The following is a 21,291-nucleotide window of genomic DNA, read 5'->3' on the forward strand; positions in this document are numbered from 1 at the left end:
CAAATGTGCTCACAAAATAGGCAGTAGTATGTAGAAATTAGCATTTGCAGGCACCAAGTACAGAGACTGTAGCTCACAAACTGATGTACTTGCAAATGTGGAGGTGCCCATTTGAAAATGGGGCTGTGAATGTGCCGTTATATTCTCCTGATACTATTAGTTTAATTAATCATACCACTTATATTGTCAATGCTGTTTGGATTTGATTTCTTTTTTCTTTATTGTGCTTGTGATGGATGAGTGGTGGGAGGAGGGAGGAGTCACAGACTTCCACACCATAGCTGGCAGGTTGATGGTTAAACCTCTGTTCTTTAGGAGAGCTTTGTCAGGCATTTTCTCTCACTGTTGAGAAATCTGGCCATGGGAAAAATGAGCCTGGGCTCAGCTGAGACCGATTACCTTGTTGTGGAGACCAGCTGGGACTACAAGGGGTGTGGCCAGGAGGTTAGGAAGATGCTTTCTGCCTAAGTTTTGACACATTCTTTCTGCAAGGGGAAGAAAGAGCATTTGCTGCTGTTTATTTTATTAGGGGTCTTGGGTTGTCGTGGTATATAGTCTGCAAATAAAGACCAAGAGAGACTTTTTGAGGACTTTGGAAGGAAGTTTATTTCACTGTCTGTGGATGTGAAACCTGTCATCTTATAGAGCAGAACCATTTTCCTGCTTATCTGGTCAACTAAGGGTTAACTATTTGTTCTTTCTGTTATCTGCCATCTAGTGGCCAGACTGTCAAGTGCAGTAACTAAACAAGTGCTTATTAACATGTTTTCTTTTTAAATTGTGTACTTTAATGCAAAAATTGATCTTCACGTACATGAAATTTGAGATTTCCCCTTAAAACCAGGATAATTTCTTGAGTAAAAAGCAAACAAAACAAAAACAGAAATCCCTCTCCTTCCCCCAGAAAAAAAAACGAACAAAATTCAACAAGACCCTTTCTTCATTCTCTCATTCTCTCATGCTTGATTATAAAGTGCAGTAATACAGATTCCTCACTGACAGTAGCATGTCATCTCATACCTCTGGGTCTTCCTCTTGGGCAGCCCACAGTGCCATCTGCACTAACTGACACTCGCTCCACAGTGCTGAGAAAGGGCTTGAGGTAGATTTCTGCTAGAAATGACAAGGGAAGGATGTGGAGATGTTCCGGTTTAATATCCGCTCTCTTTCTTATCTATATTAGAAATGGCTATCACTGAGCATGCCTCAGCAGAGCTGGAATAATGAAGAACAGCACTCTTTCAGGTGCTCAAATTTTCTGAAGCCACAGTAATACTCATGAGTGATAAAGGACCATAGCTGGGCTACTGTACGTGTTAGTCTGTATCCGCAAAAAGAAGAACAGGAGTACTACTGTAGTGCATTTCGTGCCTTACACGTAATAAGTGATAAACTGGTGCAAAGGAGGAGAATCAGGCCCTTAGGCGGTCAGGTCTTTAGGTCAAGGATTGTGTCTTCTTGTGTGTATAGAGAATGCCTAGCACGTTGTAGGTGCTACTGGAATAATAGCAAAATCAGATTGTACAATCTGCCTTGGAGAATATTCTGCAATGAGCAATCTGGCATGGAAAGAGGCTAGATTAGATTCTCCTCTGCCTCTGAATTATGCTTTAGTGCTAAACATCTTTTTAACAACATGCACAGCAAATGAAATCATTGCTTAACCAGGGATGGCAGGGGTGCTGGAACTGTTTTATAGTGGGGGTGCTGAGAGCCATTGAGCCAAACTGTAGAATGGAAACCACTTCAAACCAGGGGGTGCAGCAGCACCCCTAGTTCTAACACCTTCTAGGAATAGTCTGCATTTTTCTGTCCATTCCCTTAAAGGAGCTGATACCATTTACAATTTCCTCTTCCTGGTGCAATCCATGTGCTTGAAACATTGTTGCTTTCAAGGGTCCACTTAGCTTGCCAGTTTAGTTCCAGAGTTTTATGCTGAAATCCATGCTGCTTGGCAGACAAGCAGATAATTCAGGTGGTGGACACTAACCCATAAATTGTTGCAGATAATTAGTAGATTGGAGCGAAACTGGCAGTTTTTCACATTTGGCAATAATAATTCCTTACTAAGACACCAGCGCCGTGGCTATCAGTCCATTACTAATTGAAATTATTTTCCTATGCAGGATGCATGTTTAATAGGTTTGAATAAACATTTTTTCATTATATATTATCTTTATTTGAATCTTCTCTTCAGGGTTCTGGCCAATACTGGAAACACTGAAATACCATGAGCCACTCATACCCCAGAAATCTCGTGGAGGTCTCTCATGAGATTTCCAGTAGAATTTTGCAAACCTTTACAATATAGGATGAACCCTTTTATTACTGTTTTACCTAACTAAGGCCCTCATTAGCAATGTACTTAAGTACATGCCTGCCTTTAAGCACATGATTAGTTCTGTTAATTTTAAAGGGACTACTTACATGCTTAAAACTAAACATGTACTTTAGTGCTTTCCTGAACTGGGGTCTAAGTGCAGAGATTGGAAGCAATTTTGTATGACAGAGATTCTGAGTTAGTGGATAAGATGTTGGACTACCACTTCAGACATTGGTTTTAGTACTAGCGCTGCTAATATTGTCCGACATAGCCTTTGGCAAGACCGTTCCGTGGTTGCCCTTCTGGTAAGAGGAATGTATTAGTAGGAATAATTTTACCGGACCCTGGAGATTTACGTCCACTTTTTGAAAAGTTGCTCCCGTTGGTTTGAATGTAGATTGCTATGTTTTGTATTCATCTTCTTCATTGACTTAACTGTGGACTTCATAGGCACCAAAATAAGTGGAGCATCTGCTGCTCCTATTAACTTAATCCTGAGTAAGGAGTGTAGGATTCAGCCCAGCCGTTCTACAGTGCTTTTAAATGTAAAGCACTCTAAAAGTGCTATTTATTACTATTATTTACTATTAAACATACACCATATTGTAGTAAAATTTGTAACCCACAACTGCCTATTTCATAATTTTTGCTGGTCTTCGCTACAAAGATTTCTCCCCCCACTCCCCATGATCACAATGTCTAAACAATACATCTTGAGTTTAGTCCATAAGCTGCTGCTTTATGCGCATCTTCAGTGATGAATGGTATAGCCTACTAAAGTCTACCTCTAGAATACAGAGCAATGAGGATGTACCTAGCAGAGTTCTCTTTTTGACACAAGAGATATAGACTCTGGAACAGGGGTTGGCAACGTTGGGCACGCGGCTCGCCAGGGTAAGCACCCTGGCGGGCTGGGACAGTTTATTTATCTGCTGACGTGGCAGGTTCGGCCGATCGCGGCCCCCACTGGCCGCGGTTCACCGTCCCGGGCCAATGGGGGCGGCGGGAAGCCGCGGCCAGCACATCCCTCGCCCGCGCCGCTTCTCGCCGCCCCCATTGGCCCAGGACGGCGAACTGTGGCGAGTGGGGGCCATGATCGGCCGAACCTGCCGCGTCAGCAGGTAAATAAACTGCCCCGGCCCGCTAGGGTGCTTATCCTGGCGAGCCGCATGCCAATTGTTGCCGACCCCTGCTTTGGACTATGGGTGTGATTTCTCCCCCCCCCTCCCCATTTACATCAGCGTGTGGAGAGGTGGAGTGGCCTCACTGCAGGCTGGAGAGGGAGGGATCACTACACTCCCTCTGGTGGGCAGAGCTGAACCCGCCCCGCCCCCCCCACTGGAAGTACCGGGGCAGGATAGGAAGTAAAGGGTATAAAAGGAGGGCTCTGCAGCTCAGTTGAGTGGGAGCCAGGGAAGGAGATGGATGCCTCTGCTCTGCCACCTGGGGGCTGAATTGGTTCTCTGCAGCACCCTGCCCCCGGAGGAGACGGACCCAGAAGGGGAGTTGCTGGGACTACCATCCACTGTGTACCTAGAGGACCTGTGGATTCCAGAGATACCAAACCCCAGGGAAGTAGGAAGTAGCCCAGGGCAGCCCATGACTGTCTGGCTATGTGGCTGACTGCTTCTAGGTCAGTGTGTTGCAGCTGGATCCCTGCTGACCCACTGGCGGACCACTCTTCCCTGGGCTGGGAAGTGGTGGAGTCGGGTGGGCCTGCATCCCCCTACCCCTGACACCCCACCACTGGGGTAGCCAACTCCCCACCATAGGCCAGGAGGCCTGTGTCAATCTACTGTCCGGCAAACTAGGATGCTAGACTGTGTGGGTGCTCACCCCTTCTGGAGCCCCGAGACTGGGTGCTCATCCTAACCTAACTGTTTGTTGGCTGCCTTAGCTAGAAGGCTTAGGCTAGAGCAGGGGTCGGCAACCTGCAGCACGCATGCCAAAGCGAGCCGATTTTTGATGGCACGCTGCTGCCTGCTGGGGTCCTGGCCCAACTCAGCCCCCCCGCCCACCGATTTCTCCTGTGGGGGCAGGAGGCAGAAGCTTGGTCATGCCGGCAGCCAAGTTCCCCCCTCCCCCACTTCTTCCCTCCCCCTCCCTCTCCCTGACGCCGATCAACTGATTGCCCTTGCGAGGGGGAGGGAGAGGGGAGCGGGAGCGGAGCGGAGCCGCAGCGTGCTCGCTGCTCCGGGGAGGAGGCAGAGAAGAGGTGGGGATGGGGCCCTGGGGAAAGGGGTGGGAATGGTGCATATCCCCTCCAGCCCCCTACCGTGAGCACTTCCACAAGCCGAGCACCCCAGCCCTCTGCCCTGACCCATGAACCCCCCCCACACACCCAGCCCTCTGCCCTGACCCCTGCACCCCTTCACACACCTCCAGCCCTCTGCCCTGACCCCTGCACCCCCTCACACACACCCAGTCCTCTGCCCTGACCCCTGCACTCCCTCACACACCTCCAGCCCTCTGCCCTGACCCTTGCAGCCTCTTACACACCTCCAGCCCCTGTTCTGATTCCTGCACCCCCCACACATACCCAGCCCCTACATCCCATGCCCTGACTCTTGCACCCCCCCCCCATCTCCACCACCACTCGGAGCACCAAATGGGAGCTCTGGCACCCCTGCTCCCACATTCCCAGCCTGGGATCCTGGCTGCCGGTCCCTTACCAGCCGGGGTCCCGCAGGCCCCGCTCAGCCCGCTGCCAAACTAGGTGAACAGAACCCCAGACCAGCAGTGGGCTGAGTGGGCCGGTGGCATAAGATCAGCATTTTAATTTAATTTTAAATTAAGCGTCTTAAACATTTTGAAAACCTTGTTTACTTTACATACAACAATAGTTTAGTTATATAATATAGACTTATAGAGAGAGACCTTCTAAAAAACGTTAAATGTATTACCGGCACGCGAAACCTTAAGTTAAAGTGACTAAGTGAAGACTCGGCACACCGCTTCTGAAAGGTTGCTGACCCCTGGGCTACAGCCTGCCTCCTGCTCTGCCCATCCTGTGTGTGTTTGCTGGCTGCCTTGGCCCACAAGCTGAGGCTAAAGCTCTGCCCCACCCAAAGGGCTAGAGCCCCAGACTGTCCGTGTGTTAGCTGGCTGTCTTGGCCAGGAGGCTTAGGCTACAGCCTGCTCTCTGCTCGGCCCTGCTCAAAGGACTAGAGCTCCAAACTGTTAAGTACTGACCGCAGCTGAGGGGCTGCGAGCTAGTCTCCTCCGTGCTCTGCTCCGCCCAAGGGTGGGAACATGAGCACCCGACTATTATTTCTTGTTTGCCTCTGTTAGATGGGCCCAGACCTATAGACCACTTACAACTCAGCCCTGCCAGTGTGACCACCCAATACAAGAGGCAGAGTGGCCTCCCTCCCTCCCTACTAGTAAATTGAGGATAATTCCATTGAAATCAATGGTGCAGAACCAATGCAAGTGAAAGGTGAATCAAGCCAAATGCTGATTTTCTTTGAATCATAGCATGGATATTTTTCAAGAAGAGCTCCAAATCATCAAGTGAGGTGTGAAACACCCAATGCAATCTCGCAAGAGTATTTGTCACCCTTGCTCCCAAGGCCACGGCAAAGTCATACAACTGAGCCTTGTTGTTGTGACCTAAATCTCTCTAGTAACCGATACAACTGTGTATTTTAATTTGTCCAGGAAAAGAGAACAAAAATTATTGTACTACTGATGACTCCTCTAATTTGACTGCCTGAGATTCCAAAAATTATTTTGCAGCCCAGGTAATACCAATCTCTAGACAATAACATGGTAAACAGAACATAATAAAAGGGCAACCACCAGTATATTTATAGTCTGTTTTTTTTTCTATGGGGCCAGTCCAGCAGCTATATCTGCTGTTAGGGACTACTGATGCACGTAATAGAGGCAGGACTTGTCCCTGAATTAGGGAAAGCCTACATCGACTGAAAATGCTGCCGTTGCCATGTAACATTGAAACCAGCTGCATAACTCTTGGAAGTAATAGTAATGGTGTCTAATTGCATTTTCAGGTATTTTATTAAGCTGGCCTTTTCAAGTTCATTATTATTAATATTTATGATCAGACAATGTCCCTTCAGGGAATCTGGTGTTGTCCAAATAGCTCACCTTGTTAGGTGAACTTTACAGCAGGATGTGAAATAAGAGAACACTATACAGAACTGATGTTAAAAGCAAGCTTTCTGAAGAGTTCTAATTTGTGTGCTTATAAAAGAAATATCTTCAGCACACGTGAAATTTTTTTCACTGGGATTTAGACGGGTGAGTATTAGTAACACATAACAAAAAACAAAGATCTGAAACCTTAGTCACTGGCACTGAAATATTATTGAGTTAGGGGAATTCCAATTTATGTTTTTGGTGCTTTCTATATGATCTATGAACACAGTCAATTCTGTTAGCAAAAATGGGACTTTTTAGCCTGCTGTGACTGAATATTTAATACCCTCTTTTACACTACTAAATGCCTTTTAAAAATCTTCTGTAGCATAAAGATGCACTGTTTTTGTTTTGGCAAGAGGGGTGACTTGTAAATTCCTACAGATTTGCAGAGGTGACAAATCAAAATACAATCAATTAGATCATGTACTTTTTGTCACTTGTAGGGAGTTTGTGAATCATTCGTTCATCGATTCCTAAAGAAGAATTCTAACAATGCTTTACTCATGTTAAACCCATCTACCTAAAATTCAGAAAGGTTGAGCTGAAAGTACATTTGAAAAATGTGTGACCTGAATATTTCTACATGCAGAATGTAATGTACACTAACTCATTAAGTGCATATCTCATCCAGCTGAATTACGCATGCCCACAGCCCACTTTGTAACAAACTACAATATGCAAATATATTGATCAAAGATGTTCATGCTAAGTGGCAGATAAGCAAAACCTGAAGCGGATAAACAACTGGCTTGTATTATTATTGTAAATTGGACAGATGACTGGCACTAGGTGGTGTCTCAGGAGAGCTTATACATTAGTCAGAAATAAATGTTGAGGCAAAGCCAAGATGTTTACTGTATTTTTAAAGTGGGAGAATGATCCGGCGACAGATATCTATTGCAATTAAAAGAGTTTATTTTTATCATCCCAAATGTGTGATGTTGATATCATTTTGTCAGATGGATGTTGGAACAATAGAGTAATTGTTGCTCAGAGAAAAGCAGCATTTTGATTAACTCAGAACATGCTAGTTTAGTCCATCGGCCAATGATTGTCCAGAAAATTAGTCTTTTAAAGAATACTATGGATGTCACTGAAATTATCTTTTTCTCCTGGTTAAATGTTATCAGGATTTTAAATACAATTGGCTGGTAGAGATTACACTGGTGGTTCTATCACATAAACACCAACTTCACCATAGCCTGAGCAGTCTTAAGTAATACACCTCTACCCTGCTATAACGTGACCAGATATAACACGGGTTCGCATATAGCGCGGTAGCAGTGGGGCTCCGGCGGTGCTGCTGCGGGGAGCCCCGGGCCCTTTAAATCACTGCTGGAACCCTGCCGCTGCTACCCCGAGGCTGCGGCAGCGGGGCTTGGATGACGATTTAAAGGGCCTGGGCTCCCCGTAGGGAGCCCTTTAAATCACTGCTGGAACCCTGCCGCTGCAGCAGCGGGGCTCCCCAGCAATTTAAAGGGCCCGGGGCTTCGGCTGCTGTGGGGAGCCCCGGGCCTTTTAAATCACCGCTGGAGCCCTGCCATCGCTATCCCCATATAACGACATTTCACCTATAACACGGTAGGGATTTTTGGCTCCCCACGACCGCGTTATATCAGGGTAGAGGTGTAATTTCGTACTGTAATTTTAAAATTACTTTCTCATTCTTTGATTCTGCTTTTCCTTCTATTACTGCCCACCTTTGTTCAGATGAATCTGCTGACAGCAGATTCCATTGAGATTATGGATACTCACACAATTTTTACCTTTGTCTGTTGAAAAACCACAGCTATCCAGTAGCTTTTCTAATAGAAATACAAATGGCAGGATATTTCATTATATATTTATCTTCTGTAATGAGGATGTTGCTAATACTGCATATACTTGCACAGCTTGTAAGGAGCCTCGGTAAAGACTCTACAGTACACTAAGGAACAGAACTCAGCCTGCAGTTTCACTGCAATTGTCACTGGTTACACAGCCAACAGGAGACAAGACTTTGCCCTCAGATTGTAGGGGGGAGGGATAGCTCAGTGGTTTGAGCATTGGCTTGCTAAACCCAGCGTTGTGAGTTCAATCCTTGAGGAGGCTACCTAGGGATCTAGGGCAAAATTGGTACTTGGTCCTGCTAGTGAAGGCAGGGGGCTGGACTTGATGACCTTTCAAGGTCCCTTCCAGTTCTAGGAGATAGGATATCTGCATCCATGACTCCCAGGGCTTCTAACATGAGTTGTGATGGGAATGAATTTGTGGGCATTATTTGGACATTTGAAGATTGCATATAATGACTTATAGGCCATTTCTGTACATTGAAGCCCCTTTTTGGCAATTAAGTCTGTGCTTACTTTTGAACATGGGCTTAAGTCTAATTTCAACTGGCCTTAAATCCATGCTTAAATGTAACTTTGAACTTAAGTATACTATTGAATAGGGATGAACTTAACCCCTTCAAGTGCTTTGATAAATTGGGACCCAAACCAAAGTGATCATCAGTTGCTTCAATAATATCAGATTAAAGTCTGGAAAAGAAATTTACCCACACAAAAGAAAGATTAAAAAAAAGTGAAGAACAAATATTGCCATGTACAAAGCTTTTCTCTATGCACGAGAGTACTGCCGTGTCTGACTGAAGGACATTTTTCATGGCGCTGGAAGTTGTTAAGAGGTGATGCCATGTATGATATTTTTGACAAGTTAGAAAATATTACACAGTAAGGACTAACTTCAGCATTTTGCTGGAGTAATATAATGCAAAAACAATATATTGGATATTAATTTAGTTATTTGTGAACAAAAAAGAAAATTAATCTAAAATAGACAAATAAGAAGAATGGGGCTAAATCTCCTCCCTTCAACACTGCTGTGACTGTCAATTTCAGTAGAATTAGTCCAGATGCTAACTAGAGTGAAAGGAAAGCCAGACACACTGACTTTGACTTGTTACACAGGATATCCCACAAAATGCCAAAGTATTTTTTTTATAGAATAAAAGTTAGACATTTGACAATGACTGGTTTGCTGTTAAGAAGCATTAGTACCGCAGAACTAGGGAAGTTGATAAATGGAAAACTTAGTTTTGGTACAGTATGGCTATATTTGCCAACATTCACTAATGAACTGTTGTCATTTTAAATAATTTAGAGTTAATAATTTAGATGAAAGACTATAGGAAGTAGGGAGTGTTTTCTTGTACAGCACAGAGTACATTACTAATGTTCAAACATATGCTCTGCTTTATTTTACTTCAATATGTAAAGATATTGATTTGCTATATTTATTTCCATGTAATGGTCCTTTTCATGACAGCCATTCATATTTTCAACTGTCACCCAGCAAGCAGGTATGATAATGTGGCTGTACCATCAATAACCACCCCTTTGCCTTCTATTATTCCCAAGCAACTGGATTCATTTTCTTCCTGGGTCTCTTTAGCCAGGCTTCCTACCACTTATTTTTTCTTCTCCCAATTTCCAGACTGTTCCCACCCCCTGCCCTATGATGAAATATCAGCATTAAAAAAAACTGTTCTTGACCTAGTGATGCTGGAAAAGTTTCAACTTTAATTTTAAAGAATCATTAGTAACGTGAAAATCTACATACACTTTAAGTGTCTGATTTAAAACAATGGTCTGAACAGGTTTCCAATTTTGGAGAGAACTGCAAGATCTGTGGCAGTGTTGCAAAATATGCTGGAAGAAATGGCTCGCTGTATTCAGTACATGCTGGATCTGAAGGTGGACACATTTGAGTGTTTTATCAAGAGTTCTGATGAGTTTACTTAGAGGCACTATTTTGAATTGCCAGTAAACACAAATTAATAACAGTTCTGCGTTAATTCAAGGTGGAAGGGCCATTCTCTTCATCTAGACCTTTCTTCAGCATTAGCTTTAAAATATTTAACTGAAGCTGTTGTGATTCATTTGTTCATTAGAAATTGAAGGGCACTTAAGATAGCATAAGGTGGAAGTAAAATTATTTCTTTAGAATGATCAAAATGCAGAAATTACAGAGACAGAACACAGTCCTCTTTACCCCAATGGAACTGAGATTAGTAACCTATTTAACCCTGTATTCTTGAGTTTATATGGGTACAGTTACAAGTACATACACAAGTTACTAATTTCCATGAAATGTGATTGCTGCTTAAAAAAAAAAAAATCTAAACTTGTGATGTAAAGAGAATTCTTTAGTTACAAGAATTATCCAGAAAATCCATTAACAAAAGTTTTTTAAATATTTTGTTCTATTGTTGCTCTTCTGAGTATTTATCTACACATACAATGTTTGTTTTGCTCAAGCATAAGTTAAAGTACAGCAACAACTGAGAATATTAGCTTGGAAAAGTTTCAGCAATGACAAGTTACACACATTATGTAAGAACTTAGTGGTATGTTTGAAAATAAATATCAATAAAGGATTATTACTTTAAAAAGTACAGCTGCATTGGTGTCTCTAAAAATATTGTTGCGGCAAGTCTATTCACATGGGTTCTGAATAACAATTAGAAGATACTCCTTATCTGTGAAGAGAGACAAGAATATTTTAATCAAAATCATCAAGAAAAAAGAACAATTAAAATATTACAGAAATATTAACATCTGGCTACTGGTAGTTTGCCCTGATTGATTTATTCCTATCTTAACAGAAAGGAACTTTTTAATTTACACCCTAAAACGGGTCGGCAACGTTCGGCACGGGGCTCGCCAGCGTAAGCACCCTAGCGGGCCGGGCCAGTTTATTTACCTGCTGACGCGGCAGGTTCGGCCGATCGCGGCCCCCCACTGGCCGTGGGGTTTGCCATCCCGGGCCAATGGGGGTGGCGGGAAGCCGCGGCCAGCACATCCCTCGGCCCGCGCCGCTTCCCGCCGCCCCCATTGGCCCGGGATGGCGAACTGCGGCGAGTGGGGGCTGTGATCGACAGAACCTGCCGCGTCAGCAGGTAAGTAAACTGGCCCGGCCTGCTAGGGTGCTTACCCTGGCGAGCCGCGTGCCGAACGTTGCCGACCCCTGCCTTACAACATGCTTGACAAAAATGATTTCAGTCTTTTACTATTAATTGTCAACTAATTGCTATCACTTAAAGTAACAGGGCCAGATTCTGATTATATTGGTTTTACACCAATGTAACTGTATTGTCTTCACTGGAGTTACTTATGATTGCTAGTAGGAACAGTGAGATCAGTGGCATCAGTGCAGCCACTTTGCACTGTGCTGCCGGTGGAATCTGACGACAGAATCAGTATATCTAGCACTGTGAGGATTACCTCAGTGAAAGGGGTATTATGGCGATACAAGTATAGTGAATCCAATGCCATCTCCCTCCCTACTGACAACATTAGGGGCATGGTTGGGTCTTCTTTATACGCTACACATTTTCAGCTGGTATTTTTACCCATTGGGGTGGTTGGCAGCCAGCATAATATATGCTGGGGTACCAGTCTAGCACACGCCCAGTGTCACAGCACCTTTGCACTCCCCATTCCGGCTGCCTCAATTTGTGGTGTATGCTCCTTGGCCATAGCTAAGGATCTGGCCCCTTATCCATATTAATTAGGGGAAACAACCCAAAGCAAATCCAAAACATTTGTACTTAAGATGAACAAGACAAATACATAGTTTTAGACAAGTTTCTCTTATTGACAAATAAGTAATTCAATCATAATTGTTATATTAATGGTGCTAATACTACCTGTGTGATCAATGACCTACTATATTGTAAAAGAAACCCTCTTATGAGCAATGAGAAGCTTGGTACATACTGTACAGTATCAAGTGAAAAATCTGTTCTTAGAAACGATAGATGGATGATCATTAGTGGTTCGTTTGGTATTTGTTGTGAATAAAAGTGAACACATTTGCCATGTTTACTAAAAGCTAATTAGCTCCAACGGGAGTGTTGTAAATAAGATACACGAAGTGACTGTCCCATTCTACTCAGCATTGGTGAAGCTTGTACTGTGTCCAGTTCTGGGCACTGCAGCTTAGGAAAGATGTGAACAAATTGAAGAAAGTCCAGGGGAGAAAAAAAAAAAAGATTGTTTAGAAAATCTGACCTATGAGGAAAGGTTAAAACAACTGGTCATGTTTAGTCTTGAGAAAAGAAGACTGAGGGGAGAACTGATAAGTCTTCAAAATGTGTTAAAGGCTGTTAAAAAGGGAAGAGTGAGCAATATTTATCCATGTCCACTGAAGATAGGACAAGAAGTAATGGGCTTAATTTGCAGCCAGGGAGATTTAGGTTAGCTATTAGGAAAAACTACATAATTATAAGGGTAGTTAAGCTCTGGAATAGGCTTCCAAGGGAGGTTTGGGAATCCCAGTCACTGGAGGTTTTTAAGAACAGGTTGGACAAACAGTTGTCAGGGATACTTGGTCCAGCCTAAGTGCAGGAGGCTGGATTTGATGACTTCTTGAGGTCCCTTAGACCTACATTTCTGAGAGATCTGGTCTTATCTTCTTGCTCAAGTCTTGTATACTATAATCCTTATGCATCAAGATGCTAGTGTAGCTGTCTATGTAGACAAAAGAAGTGAACAATATTATGTGCACCCTATCCAAATGTAAAGGACTTATAGCAAAAGCAAGAAGTTACCTCTTATACTTTTGTTTTCATATATCATATACCTGTTCTACAGTAGCTTTGTGCTTTGAGAAACTTACAGCACACACAAAATTTTAACAATATTTTAGGAACAGAAATCTTAAATTACCTGGGGCTACCATGATTTCATGTTTCTTTGATCTGATCCGAAGAAAGGTTAGATCATTCTGAGGATCTATATCTCTCACTGTGCTCCTCGCTTTCATTGTGAGCTGATGAAGAAGACCTGCATATTGTACTGTTGTAGAGTTATCTAGGGTTGTTCTGATTGGAATTCCTGCAAACAAACAGGCATATTAAAGCAATTTTATTATTAAATTCTTGTATTGTCTGTCACATTAACAAAGTGGCAAACAGAACAAGATAGAAATTTTTCATTATATTTTGGGTTTTATATTGTATAGGAAAAACAATTACATTGCTTAATACTAATACATAAGGCTACGATTTTTTCACGGAGGTCCCAGAAGTCACAGAATCAGTGATTTCCAGCGACCTCCGTGAATTCAGCCCGAGCAGCTCGCAGCGGTGGGGAGCTGCGGGGTACCCCTGCTGCCTGGGGGGGTACCCAAGAGCTCTGAGCTATGTGGGCATCAAGGGGACCCTGGGCATTCCTGGTTGCTGTGGACAGTGGGGGCCCGCTCGGAGCGGGACCCTGAAGCTGCCCAGCCTCTGTGGGCACAGTGCAGACCCTGCATTTGAGCTCCCCATTTGCCATGGCTATTTTTAGTAAAAGTCACAGACAGGTCACTGGCTTCCGTGATTTTTTTTTTTATTGCCCGTGACCTGTCCCTGACTATTACTAAAAATATCTGTGACAAAATATTAGCCTTACTAATACATACAGCCAAATTTCAAAAAGGATCTCTGAACCTGAAGTCAATGGCAGTTAGATGCCTAGAAACTTTTGAAAAAATCTCACTAGGTGTCTGTCTACATCTTTAGACACCTAAATACCTTTAAAAATCTAGCCCATAGTACTTACAAGTTTCATTGGCTCATCTGTTTAAGATTACATTAAATGTTGCTGCTTTTTATATATTTTTACTATGTGTATTTTAAATATAACCATCTAACAATCATTTTAGCCAACTGTATATAATAAGCATTTTACATGTTTAATGATGGAATAGGATTGGAAATTTATAATTTCTGTCAAATACCAAAGGAGACTATTGTAAAATGGTGTATTTCATTTGGTGAGCACATTGCACCTTCTAGAACTGCTCTTTTAAAATTGCAATACAACATGCTGACAATAGATAGTCCACATTATATGGATCCAAAATATTATGAATGTTTGACAATATATGGATCCAAGCTACTACTAAAAGTCTGACAATGTAACATCAACATCCATTTTGATGAATTAACTGTAATCTTCTCTCAAATAATAATTTCCATATTGATAGACTACGAAGTCAGAACAAAAGATGTCTTTACAATTATGGTGTAACTGCAAAACTCAAAACTATTAGGGCTTAATATTTTTGCTCCACTTAAAAAAAGCTACCTTGCTTTTGGACTGCTTCCAGAGGCATCATGTTACAAGCCCGTGAGACAATACTCCCTACTTACACACTGATGATGGTACAGCTCCTAAATAATGGGTAGAATTTTGCATATCCCAATGCCACAAAACATTTTGACATTGTAAATAATCCAGAAAGGAGCAATTAAAATTTAAGAGGAAGGAGTGATTGATTTATGAGGAAAGATTAAAAATACGAATATTGTAAATCTTGACTAAAAAGTATTGAAGGAATATAATAACTTTCAAATATATTTGAAGGGTGATATATGAAGAAAGAAGTGAAAATACAAAAGGGAACAATGGGATGAAAGTGATAAAGTGAACATTGAGGACAAATATTTGGAAAAAAGTTCCTAAGAGTTAGATCAGGGGTCGGCAACGTTTGGCACGCGGCTTGCCAGGGTAAGCACCCTAGTGGGCCGGGCCAGTTTATTTACCTGCTGACATGGCAGGTTCGGCCAATCACGGCCCCCACTGGCCGCAGTTCTCCGTCCCGGGTCAATGGGGGTGGCGGGGAACCGCAGCCAGCACATCCCTCGGCCCGCGCCACTTCCCGCCGCCCCCATTGGCCCAGGACGGCGAACCGCGGCCAGTAGGGGCCACGATCGGCCAAACCTGCCACGTCAGCAGGTAAATAAACTGGCCCGGCCTGCTAGGGTACTTACCCTGGCAAGCCGTGTGCCGAACGTTGCCGACCCCGGAGTTAGATCTTTTAAACTATTTCCTAATTTCTTTAGAAAAGCATTCCTTGAGCAATTTAAACCCAAAATGATCTCAATTTTTGATTATCCAGTTCAAGGAAAATCTTTCACTGCGAGAGGATATAACAGGATGATCAAATAAATATATTCCCTCTCTCATATCTATGAAACCTTAGTACGTTGAAACTGAACTCAGGGATTTAATAAGGACAAAGACAGGTGCTCTCAAGCACTACGTTAGTGAGAGAACATCTGCATAATCACATATTGTGTAGATAGGGCAACAGTCACTTAAAAAGCAGCAATGAATAAAAATATCAAGTTTATATGATCTTGAAACCAAATGACTATTCCAACAAACTCAGCATCTTTAATAAAATCTGTCAGCCTCTAAAGGTGTAAATAAAGTGAAATGTCTGGCCAAAAATAACCTGAAAATGAATGGTTGACATTAGTGACTTCTCTAGATTAAAAGGAACTGATGCTCAGTTTGTGGAACAAACTGGATATTAACAGAGAAACCACCAGGGCAGATAATTTTTAAACTAGTGATCTTATATGTGTGAAAGACAGAATCAATCTGGAAACATTTTTAATTCAAACAATTGAATACAGCTCTATCAGGTGTAACAAACTGTACTCTTTTCTTAAATTAACTCTACTACATATTATTTTAACAGGATGTTCAATATTATGTGCTTATTTCAAGAATTTTATCACCAATTTACATTGTTAACCACTTTAAAAGAAAGATGAAAACAAGTTTGTTTTGTTTAAAAATAGGCACCTTAATCTCTTTAGAAAAATGTAGACACCTGGTGAAAAGTATAATTGGATGCAACATCTCTGAAGTAAATGCACATGTCCTGGGAGATCCTTGATTGACTCTGGCCAAAAAAGATTCTAGAGGGAGGTGAGGAGATGGCAGTTGGAACAGAACACAGGGATGGCCTCATGCTCATCTATCAGTGCCCCAATGGGTCAAACCAGAGAGATAAAGTGTTCTGACCTGCCTGTGCAAGGAAACTGAGACCCAAGAACAGGAAGCTGATGATGATTGTACTCTGTTAATCTTTAAAGATACTACAACCATGATAACCTCTAAACAATGACATAAGAGCCTGACTAAAAGTGTAGGTGAAGATGAGGTGCATTAGCAGATCTGAGAGAGAAAGCATACTGTACTTGTATTATGTCGATGAAGCTATGCTGAGAAGTGAGCTTTCTTTCATGCAAACAAGATTCACAATATTTAAAAAGACAAAGCAGAAACTCAAATTTCCATAATCTGAATAAAGAAAACATTCTTCCTCTAAAAATTTAAGACAACAAAAATGAGAAAAATATTGTTTGCATAAAGTAGGCAACATTTTAAGCAATACTGCTCTTGAAATTAACAAAGTTTTAAAAATATTGGGGTTATTTTCCTATTCAAATATTATGGATGGATGTTTAATTTGTTAGTCCATAAAAAACTAAAACAATCAATTAATCTGCAAATTCCAAACACTGATCAGTCATACTTCCATCACCATTTAAATGGTTGTTTTTGTCCATAGTTTAAGTGTGCAAGTTAATCAGGGCGTAATTGCTCACTGGACCAAATCACATAGTATTATTTCTAAACAGTCGTCCTAAAACCAAATTGTACCATGAAGCTAGTAAACTGTTAATAGAAAGACACAAATATGCACAGGCACAATACAATTGTTCAATTACTGTTAATGTCAGTGCACGCATTTCTCTTTTGACTTGCAACAGCTATTCTGTGACCCGGTGAACCATCTTTGACCTGTCCAGGCATGTAAATTAATTATCAAGATTTACCAACCTCTGAAAGAACACTTCTAATTCCCTCTTGGTTTTTCTCCCTTCTGTTGTTGAACTGCTACTAGGGCAACAGATAGATACTGGGTTTATTTGGATTGTGAAAGTGACAGGGGATTGTCAGAGCATTACCACAGTATATTCAACTATTTAATGCAGTGTTTTTTCTTGGGGGAGGGAGAGACTAGAATAAAAATATTCTGGGTCAGAACCTTGGCCCCACAAACAGGCTTAAGTGAACAACTGGGGATTTCTCCAGGAGCACAGGACTGATATATCTGACTACATGCCATGCCCCGCTCATCCCCACTTGCAGCCCTCTACTTAAGGACCAGGTAGCATAACACAGGAGCCACTATTTCCACCAAATCCCCGATAAGCCAAGGAGACCTCTGAAATGGTTGAAGTTAGAGCAGCCCTGAGGCTGTTGCCCAACAGGCTAAGCCTAATTTCTGGCTGTGGGATATTTTTCTCTCAATATTTTTGTCTTTTCTGGGAGGAGAAAGTGAGTTTCTAATGTATTTTCTTTTAAAATATTATAATGTGAAACAAGTTGGTATGAAACAGAGGAATGATTCTAAGAGGGGCTGCTTACTGCTCCCTCTTCACCTTCTGAGCTATGCCAAGGGCCAACCATCCAGTACTGTAAGTCTGGCCTTTCAACTCTACATCATATGGTTGAATTTTGCTAACCCACATTTGGCTAAACAGCACACTTTAAAAAGCCTTACAAAAATGGTGGTCTCTGACCAACTCTCAGCAAGACTTAATGGCAGATGCTGTAGCAAGGTCTCCGACTATAAATATTAATATTAAGTTTCTCAGACCTGAAGAAAAGATCTGTGTAAGCTCCAAAGCTTCTCCAATAAAAGCAACTATCTTACCTACCTCATCTCTCTAATATCCTGGGACCAACACAGCAGCAGCAACAATGCATATATTAATATTGACTAGCAGACTACAAAGTATTATAAAAATAGAACTACAGTTGACAAAAATAACAAAATGTGATGCATTTTTAACAAGTGTGTCTCCACTTAATTCCTAATTCATAAAATTCTGGAATTTGCAATGTTTCTAACTTTCAGTATCTTGAATTAAAGAAGCTGCAGGATATTAAAAATAGAAAATCAGATTTACAGAAGTGCATGCATTTTTGCTGCACAAATCTGGGTTTGCATGTATCAGTTTTGAAAGTGCATTTTTGAAAGTCTAACCTATAATGATTACATTTTTGCAAAATATTGTAAAGTGGTTACATTGTTTAATAACACAGGATATATTGCAATGATTTAAGTGGTTACATCCAGTGCCTCTCTGAAGTTTATTTTGGATTTCTAAACTGCAGTATATTTACCTTCTGCATTTACAACAATAGTTCCAATAACCCCTTTGTGTGCCTGAATCCTCTTTAGTGTTTCCTCTACTTCTGCCTATTTAAAAAAAAAAAATGAAATCAGTCAAGTAAAGTAAATTAACAGTCTGTAATACAGTTGTGTGCCAGCTCTCACATCAAAATGTGTGTGTGTGTGTGGGGGGGGGTATCTCTCCCCTCCTTTACACCCCTGGATCCCTACTGAGGGCTGACTAGCTTCTTGGTTTTTCTCCCTGCAGAAAAGTGCTGCGTGCCAAAACACGAGGATCCGTCCAGCAGCATTTACCCCCGCAGTGACTAGCGCGGACCAGGTAAGCAGCATCCCATTGCAGGTGCCCTTCAGGGGCAATGGCATCTGTAAGGTGCTCTAGTTTGGCAGAGGGGTCAAAGACTCTCAGTGGGGCTTTCCTCACCCAAAGGAAGGGGATCGGGGCGAGCACTCCCCATGGGGAAATGGAGAAAAAAGAAGGCCCAGCACTGGGTAATAGAGTGTGTTACAGTGACCACTGTACCCCCAAAGAGCTGCCGAGTGACCCCCCCCCAGTGCTCCCCCCCAGACAGCCGCTCAGAGCCTCGCAGCCCTGACACTGCGGCCGCCCAGCGCCCCTCACGCCCCGCTCCCAGCCCGTTACCATGGCCAGGGACGCGCAGGAGGAGTCACCAGCGTGAGACCTGCACTTCCTCCTCGCAACGGTTGCTATGGGGGCAGGGCCGGAAGCGCTGCTGGGAGCGGAAGTGCGGGAGCTGCGGGGGGAGGGGAGAGGGACAGTCCCGCTGCCCGCCCGCCCCGCGCAAACCCCCTCCCCTCCCCGGCTCCCGCCAGACGTCGGCTCCTGCCGCCGCCCCAGGCCCCGCTCCGCGTGTCCCGGCCCCGCCGCGCGGCGCGTGTGACCCCTCCCGTGACTCGCCCCAGCGGCCCGTTGCTCTTCGCTGTGGCCCCGCAGCCGGGGGCGGGCTGCGCTCAGGGCGGTGGGGCCCCGGACAGCTCCCTGCGGGCGGAGCAGCCGTCAGCAACAGCCTCTCTTTGTTAAACAAACAACCCCCCTGGAAACGCAGGTCCTCAAAGAAAAAACCCACCTCAGACAAACCCCACCACCAAACCCCACCACCCAACGAAACTAACACACCCAACCAACCCAGACAAAACCACCACCATCATCCCCCACCAAACCCCACCACCCAATGAAACTGACACACCCAACCAACCCAGACAAACCCCACCAAACCCCTCCACCCAATGAAACTAACACACCCAACCAACCCAGACAAAACCACCACCATCATCCCCCACCAAACCCCACCACCCAACGAAACTAACACACCCAACCAACCCAGACAAAACCACCACCATCATCCCCCACCAAACCCCACCACCCAATGAAACTGACACACCCAACCAACCCAGACAAACCCCACCAAACCCCTCCACCCAATGAAACTAACACACCCAACCAACCCAGACAAAACCACCACCATCATCCCCCACCAAACCCCACCACCCAACGAAACTAACACACCCAACCAACCCAGACAAAACCACCACCATCATCCCCCACCACCCAACGAAACTAACACACCCAACCAACCCAGACAAAACCACCCCCACCAAACCCCACCACCCAACGAAACTAACACACCCAACCAACCCAGACAAAACCACCCCCACCAAACCCCACCACCCAACGAAACTAACACACCCAACCAATCCAGACAAACCCCACCACCCAACGAAACTAACACACCCAACCAACCCAGACAAAACCACCACCATCATCCCCCACCACCCAACGAAACTAACACACCCAACCAACCCAGACAAAACCACCCCCACCAAACCCCACCACCCAACGAAACTAACACACCCAACCAACCCAGACAAAACCACCACCATCATCCCCCACCAAACCCCACCACCCAATGAAACTGACACACCCAACCAACCCAGACAAACCCCACCAAACCCCTCCACCCAATGAAACTAACACACCCAACCAACCCAGACAAAACCACCACCATCATCCCCCACCAAACCCCACCACCCAATGAAACTAACACACCCAACCAACCAAGACAAAACCACCACCATCATCCCCCACCACCCAATGAAACTAACACACCCAACCAACCCAGACAAACCCCACCCCCACCAAACCCCACCACCCAATGAAACTAACACACCCAACCAACCCAGACAAAACCACCCCCACCAAACCCCACCACCCAATGAAACTAACACACCCAATCAACCCAGACAAAACCACCACCATCATCCCCCACCAAACCCCACCACCCAATGAAACTAACACACCCAACCAACCCAGACAAAACCACCACCATCATCCCCCACCAAACCCCACCACCCAATGAAACTAACACACCCAACCAACCCAGACAAAACCACCACCATCATCCCCCACCACCTAATGAAACTAACACACCCAACCAACCCAGACAAAACCACCACCATCATCCCCCACCAAACCCCACCACCCAATGAAACTAACACACCCAACCAACCCAGACAAAACCACCACCATCATCCCCCACCACCCAATGAAACTAACACACCCACCCAACCAACCCAGACAAAACCACCCCCACCAAACCCCACCACCCAATGAAACTAACACACCCAACCAACCCAGACAAACCCCACCCCCGCTAAACCCCACCACCCAATGAAACTAACACACCCACCCAACCAACCCAGACAAAACCACCCCCACCAAACCCCACCACCCAATGAAACTAACACACCCAACCAAC

General features: G+C 43.8%; 1 protein-coding gene across 2 annotated transcripts; it reads right to left on the reverse strand.

The window, feature by feature from the left end:
• Positions 1 to 10,027: 10,027 nt before the first annotated feature.
• On the reverse strand, positions 10,028 to 19,293 carry DYNLRB2 (dynein light chain roadblock-type 2). Of its 2 annotated transcripts, none has more exons than XM_054048626.1 (4): positions 19,158 to 19,293; positions 18,508 to 18,583; positions 13,198 to 13,365; positions 10,028 to 11,006 (listed from the first exon to the last, which is right to left on the reverse strand). In XM_054048626.1, the coding sequence occupies exons 1-4, from the start codon at positions 19,158 to 19,160 to the stop codon at positions 10,963 to 10,965; spliced, it is 291 nt and encodes a 96-aa protein (XP_053904601.1). In that variant the 5' UTR covers positions 19,161 to 19,293; the 3' UTR covers positions 10,028 to 10,962. The 2 variants fall into 2 exon arrangements, with proteins under 2 accessions (XP_053904601.1, XP_053904602.1); XM_054048627.1 differs by lacking the exon at positions 19,158 to 19,293 and adding an exon at positions 18,812 to 18,880.
• Positions 19,294 to 21,291: the final 1,998 nt, after the last annotated feature.

Source organism: Malaclemys terrapin, chromosome 14, assembly GCF_027887155.1.
Source record: "Malaclemys terrapin pileata isolate rMalTer1 chromosome 14, rMalTer1.hap1, whole genome shotgun sequence".
NCBI classification, from domain to species: Eukaryota; Metazoa; Chordata; order Testudines; family Emydidae; genus Malaclemys; species Malaclemys terrapin.